Source organism: Mesitornis unicolor, unplaced genomic scaffold, assembly GCF_000695765.1.
Source record: "Mesitornis unicolor isolate BGI_N332 unplaced genomic scaffold, ASM69576v1 scaffold16128, whole genome shotgun sequence".
Lineage (NCBI taxonomy): Eukaryota > Metazoa > Chordata > Aves > Mesitornithiformes > Mesitornithidae > Mesitornis > Mesitornis unicolor.
The window spans coordinates 49,797-61,220 of record NW_010201282.1 but is presented as its reverse complement, the minus strand read 5'-3'; the positions used below and the strand labels follow the sequence as shown (position 1 = coordinate 61,220).

At 40.6% G+C, this 11,424-nt stretch overlaps 1 protein-coding gene across 1 annotated transcript in view; it reads right to left on the bottom strand.

Annotated features, from left to right (window-relative positions):
• Positions 1–11,424, bottom strand: part of LOC104545006 (myosin-6-like) — a gene marked incomplete at its 3' end in the record, with an annotated part of 39,578 nt that overhangs the window by 8,080 nt on the left and 20,074 nt on the right. The window contains exons 19-31 of the mRNA XM_010190026.1: positions 9,932–10,019; positions 9,584–9,701; positions 9,186–9,309; positions 8,365–8,501; positions 7,738–7,993; positions 7,050–7,292; positions 6,266–6,442; positions 5,608–5,753; positions 4,950–5,040; positions 3,580–3,969; positions 2,482–2,608; positions 1,202–1,320; positions 531–727 (exon numbers count right to left, since the gene is read on the bottom strand). Coding sequence (XP_010188328.1) covers positions 531–727; positions 1,202–1,320; positions 2,482–2,608; positions 3,580–3,969; positions 4,950–5,040; positions 5,608–5,753; positions 6,266–6,442; positions 7,050–7,292; positions 7,738–7,993; positions 8,365–8,501; positions 9,186–9,309; positions 9,584–9,701; positions 9,932–10,019 — 2,213 coding nt within the window. The remainder of the gene's footprint in view (positions 1–530; positions 728–1,201; positions 1,321–2,481; positions 2,609–3,579; positions 3,970–4,949; positions 5,041–5,607; positions 5,754–6,265; positions 6,443–7,049; positions 7,293–7,737; positions 7,994–8,364; positions 8,502–9,185; positions 9,310–9,583; positions 9,702–9,931; positions 10,020–11,424) is intronic.

Sequence of the window (11,424 nt, the reverse complement as noted above, 5' to 3'; positions counted from 1 at the left end):
AAGAGTGTGAAGATGCTGGCTGGAGAAAATATACTGGAAGTGTGGGAAGATCCTGCAGGTCAGAGATGTGCAGAGGCAAATGCTGGAGATGCCCAGAGGCCTTGCTCAATTATGCCTGAGACTGGTAACTGGGAGTGGCTGCACAGCACGAGCCAACATGACTTTCTGCCCTACCTTCCCAGGGCAGCCATCATCTCCCTGCTGGGAAGGGAAGCCAAGACTGAGGGAACATAGCACCAGGCTGAGGCAAAGTAAGTGAGTGTGCAAGATAACCAAGTAGGGTAATCTAATCTTGTTAGTTCTTAGATAAACCCTGGTATCCACATCCACTACCCCATGGACAAGGACTCGTCAGAAACATTGGCCTGCTCAAGTAATTAAAAGAACAGAAGAAGGGCAGCCACAAACGACAGCAATAAGCCAGAGTGATTTCTCCTAACAGGTTGTCTATGTCCTTAGTGCTATAACAAGTCCCAGGGAGCACAATCCTGCCAGCCAAGGGCACGATGAAGCCCATATAACCCACTTACTTGGCATCTTCCAGCTCCTCAGTTCTCTGAATGGCATCAGTTTCGTACTTTGTCCTCCACTGTGCCACTTCTGCGTTTCCCTTGGAGAGAGCCCGCTGCAGCTCTGCCTTGGCCTCTTGTTCCTCCTCATACTGCTCCCGCAAGAGATCACAGTCATGCCTGGCTGCTTGCAGGGCATGAGCCAGGGCGTTTTTGGACTGCAGGGGTAGAAAAGTCACAGCATTGCATTTACAGCAAAACCCAAACAAACAGCTCCTAAAAATTCAAATGGAGTCTTAAGCCCTTTTTTGTTTTTGCCTCTGATCTTGACAGTCCAGGTCAAATGAGGTAAGAAGTGTTTGAAGTCATCCCTAACTGGTGTCATGCTGAGGAAGCTATCAAGACTGAAGATAATCTAACACCTTTGAAAAAAGCATCCAAAATTTTAAGATCAAGATCTGAGATCTTGGCTATCCTACTGGGTAAGTTTTATTTAACAATTATGGATGCTGATTATTTTCCCAAACTCTTCTCCTGTGACTTGCCGCAGTCAGGTGCAGGAACTTATAACAGTACAATTACCAGGAAGCATTCTCATTCCTGTGTCTCACTTCAGCTTTTATCAAGGCTACAAATGAACATGAACAGTTTTCCCCATTCCATCTGAGTGACTAAGACAGTCAAAGCATTACCTTGGTTTCCTCTTCTAGCTGTCTCCTAAGTTCTTCAATCTGTTGTGTAAACGAGGTTTTCCCCCTAGACAGCTGACTTATCAGTGACTCTTTCTCTTCAAGTTGTCTTATAAATTCACCTGCCACAGGATTTAACAAAAAAAGTTAAAAAAGGTAAGATGATGATATGACAAAGTACCAGCCAAAATCAAAGTCCCACCTCTTCAATTCTGCTGAGGAAAAAAACTAACAGTGATTGTGGCTGAACTTTTGTGAAGCTTCTTCCAAAGCTGTCCTGGCACTGACATTTCACCTGGATAATTTTCCTTAGGTTTTTTTGTTTGTTTGTTTGTGGTTTTGGTTAGGTTCTTTTTATGTTTTTGCTTTGTTCTGTGGGGGGGGGTTTTGTTTGTTTTTGTTTTATATTTGTTTTGTTGTTGTTGTTGTTGTTGTTAATCCTAATACCTTTATTTGTTAATTAGAGTTCAACTTGTGGATCAGACTAGACTGATGCTTACTTTCTCATGCAGTTGTAGCTGCTTTTGTTTATACTTTTCTTCACTATTCTACATTGCTTTCGCATATGACTTTTTAGAGGGCTGCAAGACACCCTGAGAACCTCAGAACAACCAGTGTACAGAACAGAGGCAAATATAAGGAAAACTTCATTTATCACAAGTAGGGTGTCACTGCGAGGTGGAAACTGCAGCTTTATATGAGTACATAGAACTAACAAGAAAACACATAGGAAATGAAAAATATTTGAAAATACACAGAACAGTGATATCTGATGAGGATGCAGAGATTAAATAGTATTACTGTGGCTAAATAGGTATCAAGCACTTAGAGGATATGTGGTATTTTTAGTCAGATATGAGGGCTTTCTAGAGTGCAATGCCCAAGGTTACGCTGAGGAAGATGGTATTCACAGAGAGCAGCAGTATGTCGGCTCCCTCATCTTCCCTCTAGCATTGCAAGATAGATGTACATGTCCTGGCTTCTGAAACTGGATACCTAGCCAGCACATCCATTTCAGCTCATCAGATGGTATCACAGTATGCTAGTAAATATGGTTATAAATTTGTTTTAAAAGCCAGTCCAAGGCAAGGTTCCCCAACCAAGGTTATAAAAATATCGAAGATAGGAATGTCAAAAGACACAAAGCTACTGCTCCATTCAGCAGTCCTAATCCAGCCCCCTTCAGAGCAGATGCCATGCACAGTGTGCCTCATCGATGCAGTGCTGAGACACACCTGCTAAATTACTGAGAAACAGTCTATCTGGGCTGAACATGCACGTACCATTTTCACTCTGGAGTTTTGTCTTCTGAGTTGTGAGGTCATTCATGAGGCGAGTCATTTCCTCCAGCTTTGTTTTTGTCTCATTCAGATGGTCTTCATAAGTGCGACAAAGTTTCTCTGCATTTGCCTGACAGGAATCAGGAGAGAAGACAAATAAAGCTATACTCTTGATGCAGCCATTTGGAAGCTGTAGCCTACATGATCCTTTTTTGTTTGTTTGTCTTTCAGAGAAATGACAGATAGCAAAGACACAAATACCACAGCAGAAAAGGGGCAATAGTAGCCCTGTATCTACTGTCCCAAGCCAAGGTTTTCCCCATCAGACCACCTTCCCCATTTGTTTTCCCAAAACTGCATGGAAGCACCAGCGTAAAAAGACTGCAAGAATTTCAAAAGCAATCACATGCCTATAAAGTACAAGCATAGCCTCCTCATAATTGCTAGATGGGAAAATCAGCTCCAATGAAAATTGCTTTACTGATTCTGCTTTAATTGCCACTTATCATAAATTGACTTTGATGATAGCTTTCTAACTCTTGGAATACTGAGATTTCTTTTCTTCACTTGCACTGAAAGAACTCTTTAGAGTGTTCTGAAAACTACTGAGACTATCTATTCAGGAAACAAAATCCACAATTCAGCCATAGGAAGTAAAAAAATACATGGTGGTCATGCAAGTCTTTGCTTTGCACTTCTTGCTAATGTGGGGCAAAACTGTGAACCAGGGGCAGGATCTCAGAGGCCTCTGCTTAGGATGGGAGATATCCATCCCTGGATGGCATCGCCCCAGTCATCACCAGCCTGGGCAAGCAGAATTTCAGCAACACAGTTTTGTGCTCCAAGACATATGGATAAGCAATATGGCTGAGACTGGGGATGCAGTGTGTGTTTTAGACAGGCCATCTTAATGGCTGTCCCATCTCCAGATAAGAAGGGTTATACTGCCAGCTGGGGAAGGGTGACACTGTGCGCATAAGCTCAGATTGCAAGACACCACCTTCTAAAATACTCCATTCCTACCAGGTGTCCTGGGAAACCTTCAGACCAACCTTAACTATACATGACCATTGGGGGTTTGCGTGGCCTCAGGACCCTTACTTTTCCCTTGACCATCTGCTCCATGTTGGATGACAGATCATCCACTTCCATCTTCAGCTCGCTTTTCTCCTTTTCCAGTTTCTGCTTGACCCGCTGCAGGTTGTCCAGTTGCTCTCCCATCTCAGCCACACTGTCCGCATGTTTCTTCCTCAGGGTGGCGGCTGTGGCTTCATAGTGCAGTGTGGCCTCCTCAAGGTCCCGCCGCAGCTTCAAGAACTCTGCCTCACGTTTTTTGTTCATCTCCAGCTGGGCAGCTGTGGCTCCCCCAGCCTCCTCAAGTCGCTCACTTAATTCCTCCAGCTCTCGGGCCAAATCTGATCTCTGCTTTTCCACCTTGGCTCGAGCAGCCCTTTCTGCTTCCAACTCCTCTTCTAGTTCTTCTATACGAGCCTGTCAAAGAGATGAGAGCACCTTCAGGTCACCTTCATGATGATTGCCATCAGAAGACTATGAAGCACCTTACAAATTGTTAAGCCCTTTGCCAGCCCACACTTCAGAACAACAGTTAAAAGACTTGCCCATTTGTGCCAGTAAATCAGATCTTGAGCTACAGTAAGGATGGTGAGTCACACCTTTCTCACAGTAGATTGCTCTACAAGCTCTAGTTCAAGACATTTAGGTCAAGTGCATTGACCTTATACTCCTGTTACTTGACTTTCAGCTGAAGTACATGAGAGAAGTTACTTGATAATAGGAATGGCAGCAACAAACTGCCATGGGAAGGGAATCTTTGTTCCCATTTTACAAGCTCTGTGACTGAAGTAACTTCTCTCTAGAGCTGTTAAGACAAGATTTCAAATATAACAGTGTGTAGAATTGCATAAATAATGAATATTCAGTGGGAACAGTCTTTTATGAAATGGTTATTTTGACCAACCTATGCTTCACATCCAAGTTATGCAAATGTTCTATACTTACAAAAAGGCAGAGCTGATACTTCATGTCAAGGCATTTTGTTTGGACTCTGCTGGCTTTCTTTGACCTTTTCATTTCTGTTGAAAATTTCCTGTGCATTTGAGCCCTTCCCCTAAATTTCAAATACGTGCTTATCACTGCTGTGCTCCTCCTCAGCATCCACCCTCAGGTCCACGGTTTGAAACAATATCATTTGTTTAGAATAAAACACCAAAGCCCTTCTGCCTTTTCTGAAACCACTAGCATTTTGTGGTCATATGTCCTACAACTAGGAAGGAACCACTGTAGAGCAAGCATCCTGAGGTGAAAAGGGATCAGTCTGGTTAGCTACGGAGTCGCACTACTTTGGGTCTCAAAGTCAAGCTGCAGCTAGCCATGAGACGTCTCTGCAAAGCCCTTTGGTGAGGCACAAGGAGAAACTTATCCTAAGATATATGAGAAAGAAGCAAGCTGACCTGAAGCTCCTTGATTTTCTTCTGCAGCTGCATCACTATAGCTTGTTCATCTTCTATCTTAGAATTCAGCTGGCTCATTTCAAATTCTTTCCTGCCATGGAAAGGAAAATCCTTCTGTGACAACTTTTCCTGTAGCTTCAAGTTAGGCTTTTGTACTGTTCAATAAAACTTATAACTAAACATGAAAGCAATCCTCATGTATTGCTATTTGCATGAAACACATCTTCTGAGCAGCAGTTTCCAAGTCAAGACTCTGCATGCATTTGTGCAACTATATTTCTGGTTCTTTGTGTCATACAAAAGTAACATTATTTTCAGACTCAATGGAAAAATATATTTAACAGAGTCAGGTCTTTCAACAATACTGTCATAGCTAGTTATGGTGAACAAATTTTTAGAGCCTTACTTCAGCTTTCTCTTCTAAGCAATGAAAAACACAAAAACTTTTTTTTTTAAATGCTGGAAAGAGTAATGAATTCTAATGTTTCAGGTATACTGTGCACAAGTAAGAGTGATTTTCCCTCCCTCCTTGGCTACACACTCTCTCCTCATGAAATTTCCTTTTTTCACCATCAGAGCAGGATGACACACCTGAAGGCTCTGAAATGACAGTGGTAACAGTGCTGCTTTATTTTATACAACAGAATCAGACTCTTACTTTTTTAGCTTTTCTTCCATCTGGAGCTTATCATTCTCCAAGTCCATGACACTCTCTTGGGTCAACTTCAAATCCCCTTCCAGTTTGCGTTTTGCCCTTTCTAGATCCATCCTCACTTTCTTCTCTTGTTCAAGTGAGCCCTCAAGCTTTAGGAACAAAGTTACTTATGAAATACATTGGACACAGATGGTTTACAACAGTCTGATGTATGCTAAGCCCAGCTTTGTGCTGAGCTCTAGCAAGTGGTGAAGCAGAAGTACTTAAGTACAAGCATCCCTATTTACATTTTTTTGATTTCCAGCAGCCAGTGGGCACATGGGCTAAAGAAATACAACATAAGGTTAGTCCATACTTTACATTTGTGCAAGGATTACAGTTCTCAGTAGCAAAGTTCTGTTTGATTTCATGCCAGTTACACTGCAAATGCAAACTGATTTTCCCTTGTTATCGAACTCCTTTCAAAGGCTCAACTACACAGATATGTTTTTATAGTGTTCCTGTAATTATACCTTTTACTGGCAGTACAAGCACTGCATTTCTAAATCCTCGATAATTTTTAAAAGGAAAGGAATACACTTCAAAGCTTTGCAATATTTAGTGAAAACCGTAAGTGGTGGACAAACAAGCCTGGGGAAACATGGAGGCAGAACCAGCTTACATCATCCACTTGCTGTTCCAGTTTCACTTTAGCTTTGCTCAGTGTGTTAACTTTGTCCTCCTCTGCTTGTAGGTCATCCAAAACTTGCTGATGAGCTTCCTGCAAGGACTTTTTCTCCTTAGTAAGTTTGCTGATATTCTCATCAAGAGCCGCCATTTCTTCCGTCAGATTTTTGACCTGTGTGAGAAAGGAAGATGTGTTTGTAAGAATTCGAAGGAAGGGATTATCATAACCTGGCTCAGATAACTGTCTGTACTGAACTTTTATGCAAGAAGATGATGGGAAGAAAGGGATATCTTCCCCAACAGCCCCCTGTTACTTTTTGAGTGAAATTGCCCTTGAGGGAGCCAACGTGTGCCAGTTCTTCTTGTGGGTTTAATAAAGTCTTTCAAATGTACTATAATCTTTTCAGGGTCATTCTCATTGTGGTGGACCCCAGCTTCTGATTCTTTCTGGGAGAAGTAGGAGATGACTTTTACATTTACAGGCTCTTAGAAGAGCTGAAAGAACTCATGGTTACAGCAGAAAACTGTTTACTTAAAAATGCCAAGACTATACATAATTCTTTAGCTGAATTGCAGCAGAACTTACTTCATAAAAAGGGAAACAGCCTCAGAGTTAACACCTTTTCCCTTATGAGGTCAAATAACTCTGTATATATATGGATCCTCCAGTGTGGCCTGTCTAACAGACAGTGTAAAACCATGAGAAGACCAGTAGCTCTTGTTATAAAAGTAATCCATGCCTAACCTCATTTGAATATATGATAAAGCTCTAAAAGTACCTTGTTTTCAGTAGCATGCTTCTCTTTCTCTACTTTTGCAAGTGTTATTTCAAGATCATCAATATCCTTCTTGAGCTCAGAGCACTCATCTTCCAATTTTCTCTTCTTAGAAGTCAGCTCAGAATTCATCTCTTCCTCATCCTCAACCCGCTCTGTCAGTTCTTTGACTTTGGCCTCCAACTGAATCTTGGATTTAATCAACAAGTCACATCGTTCCTCGGCATCTGCCAGAGTGTCTTGCTCCTAGTGTTGCATAAAGAAGAGGACAGCAATGACTGCCTGGCCTTTTTGATTCTTCACTTCTCCCCCCCTATCCTGTACATGGTCAGAGAGCCTGATCTGAAGCTACAGAACCATGTAAGGAAAAATTCCTACTCCTGATTTCAGAAGACAAGACTGACAAGTAATTAATGTAGCAGGATAAGACAGTGGTGACCATGACTAGTCATACATAAGACTACTTCCAAATCTAACTGCCATGGACATTGCCTTGGACAGAACCTGTTAAGATTTGCATTGCTAGCTGACCTGATTATATGCTAGAACATGATAATTTCTATCTGCTTTGATTTTGGCAAGACTGACAAGATGAACAGCTTACTTTAACTGAATTGCACTAACACTAGTCTGTAAGCCTTTGAGTTTCAAAGAACATCTAACAAATATATGAATATATGTGTCTACTCACAGCTTGGAGCTGGAGAAGCAAATCATTTTTTTCCTGAACTAAAGAGACTTGCTTTTCTTCAAGTTCTTTTCTCCTGGCTTCAGATTTTTCCAGGGCCTCCTTCAGTTTCAAGAACTCTTCCTTCATATTGGCCATCTCCTTTTCAGTTTCTGCAGACTTCAGAAGAGGTTTGATCTTGAAGAAAAGCTTCATCCAGGGCCAGTTCTTCACAGCCATAAAGGCGCGGATGTTCCACTGAATTACAAGAAGGGCATCCCTGGTTTAAGAAGAAAACAAACAGAATTCCCTAAATTTAGCCTGAATTGAGAAAGTGAGAATTTTTTCATTCTCAATCAATTTTATGGTTTTGTTCTCAGTAATATAAGGAACTTGTACTAGGTTCCAAGATATCAAAGAAACTTCCTTCATATCTCTTGATTTTCAGGGACACAAAAAATTTCCAAATCTGATTTTTACCAGAGCTGCAGGCAATATACATTTCCTATTATTTTTACCATACATCTACTTTAATGAACCTTTAATTTAGGGTTAACTATAGCCTTAGGAACTGTAATAATTACTCTATTCAACATATAATTAAATGGTAATGACTATTATCTGCTAAAATTGAAGGGGGTGACTTCATACCTGCGCTCCACTATCTTCTGAAACTCAATCCGCATCAGTCTGCCACGTGCTCTTGCCTGGATCATCGTTAAGATTTTAGCAAGTCTCTCATCCCTCATTTCTTCTAGATGGCCCAAGAGACCAGCCTTGAAGAACACCTGGTATGTGCACAGATGTCATTTCACCATAAAGAATTATTTTATTCCAAAGTTACACAGATCTTATTGAAATCATTGAGAAAAATGGTATTTTTATTGACATATTATAAAGTAAAAGAGTATAGAGGACCAAATACTACTTGCATCAGGGACCGCACTGTACAGTTTCAAAGTTGTTTTAAAACTGGATCTCACCTCCTCAGTTTTGAATAGACCAAGCTATTTTATTGCCACATTTTAATTGCCACAGTACTTTTCAACTGTGGCAGGGTTCAGAGCAGGTCAGCTCCTGACTCCCAGATCCCTGCTAATGGGATCATGTCATAATTGCACATGACCTCATTTTAAAAGACCATGCATTTGATCTTGTGATACATACATGTTTGAGTGTACCTATATTAAATAAGCTATTGTTTTACTGGGAGGAATGGAGCATCATCTGCTGTGTCCACTTGTAGTGCTGCTGTAACTAAAGCTTTGTGGGAGCTTGAGCCAGAGAAATAAAATTCCACCAGCACAGCTTAAAAATTAGTATCACTTTGGTGCTATATTTCTGGTTCCTTGTATTATTAACTCTTCATTAATCACCATCACCAGAAATTGCATAATGCCCTATTCTGCAAATCAGATATTAGATTAACCACTTTTCTCTTTACATAAGCAATGATGGTCCTTTCTGGTTACCTTGGTGTGTCCAAAACGATATTGGTTATGGTCAACATCCAAAGATGCCAGAAGTTTTTCAGCAGCTTTTCTGCTATCCACAAATTTATCCTCTGGGATTGCGCCTGGATTCAGAATGCGGTACCTGTTAATAACAGATAAGTGATTAGTAAAATCAGCCTAGATTCTGCTTTTTTTTTTTAATCTTCCTGTCTTCCCCCAAAACTTAGAAAAACCCAAACCAACATCATCAACAACAAACCAACATCAACAACAAAAACTCCTAGGGCAATTTCCTATTTTCCATCTACACAGACACAAGCAAGAGCAGAATTCTGCCTTCCATAGTCAGGCAAACTGAATGAAAAATAAACTTTGACTGATAGGTTAGGACAGGAGACAACACAGCACTGTGTTACCTTTGTTTAAAGTCAGCATAAAGCACCCTGTTTGGGAAACCCTTACGGCAAATGCGGATGCCTTCCAGGACACCATTACAGCGGAGCTGATGCAAGACCAAGAAAGCATCCATTTCACCTGCAGGGGAAAAACAAGGCTAAATTAAACGGAGATTCTCCACAGGGCTTGATCTTCATTTCACCGAGGGAATTGGAAAATGTGAGGCATCATCTCCTGAAAGATCAACACCACTGGATATGGTGAACAACAAAGACAGTGTTTAATTACAATCTGGTGACTTGGAAGTAAGTATTGGAATGACATAGTTCAAATATACTAAAACTTTAAGACTGTTGTGTTTTCCATACCTGGAGTCTTTGATTCATTGGGGATAATGCATCGTACAAAGTGAGGGGCTGTAGATTTTAGGTTAGTCATCAGCTTATTTAAATTTTCCTAGAACAGACATATTAAAAACACAATTAGCTTTAGCAGTTTGATGGAATTCCAGCCACTTATTTCTTTGGTTTGTTGGTTGTTAAGCTTATTAAAGTCATCTCTCTAAATAGTCCCCAACAGAATTATAAGCTTACCAAAATTAAAAAGTACAAATTAACTTTATTATAGGAATCTGCATCAGCTTTAGCAAAATCTTAAGAAGACGCATGTTTTACTTACAACCCCAGAAATGTCAGAAACAAAATGAACAGCAAGCAAGATGCAGTATCATCCTGCAGAACATTTCTGTAAAGCCAAGTGCATTTTTGCCTAGTCACTTCCCCAGTCAGTGAGGACAGTTCACCTTTCCCATCTGTTTCTGAAAAAAGCCAGGTTTTTGTCACCCTGGCCAAATGTTTCCCACTTATTGATCTTAATTAGACATCTCCAAGGCAGGCAGCAAGGTAGCTCAGAATAAGCCAACCATTCGGTGCCTACCAGTGATCACCAAGTTCTGTGGAAAGTGTTTTGTCCAGTAAACAGAAAAGAGAGACCATTAGAGGTGGAATATGATGTGATCACAACAGTTCAAACTGGAAATTTCTCATCGGCCTGTCAGAATGATAAATGAGACAACCTGAGCTGGGTACTTAGCAGCTCCTTGTGTGCTGGAAAGTGGGCTACTATTTGTGGATTATTAAATTACTATCCAAGTGATCCTTCAGCTATCTTTATACTTCTTCAGCTGATAACATATAGATCTCAATTTCACGTGATTTCCTTTCAGGAGAAGTACCTCCAAACAAGATAAAATGGCATGACTAGTGGGAGATAACTACTTCCTTCCCTACCTGAGATTTACCTACCTTACAGCTTCCTTAGTGTTACCCAGAAGAAATTGTACCAATGGTAAATTACAGGTCTCATTTTTCCCCAGAGATGATCCTAGTGGCAGCTTCCACCAGGAGCACAAGCGAGTCCCAGCAGAATGGAATTACTCAGGGAAAAAAGAGGCCATATGATACTCCACTCAGCAACTTTTGTTTTTCATGGCTGCTCTAACCTTAGGATCCAATTACAAACAGTAATCAGATAGGGACTGGCAAATTACATGTAATCAATCCTGATTCCACAGACATGCATGAAGCAATAAGCCACAAAGTAAGTGATACATGTTGTTCACAAGATTTTGTGATACTTTCTTGGATAGAATAGAAAACACTTCATCTCCTGAATGCTCAAAGAAGATAAAATGGAGCAGCCCCTCACACACGTGGTTTTAATATAATTATATTTGTTTAGTCAAGGCCTAGAATCAAATTCTGATGTTGGATTCCATATTTTTTTTTGTCCATTACAATCCTTATCATTTCTCTTCGATGTATTGTCTTTACTCAGACTGTCAGGAAGGGATAAGTAGACA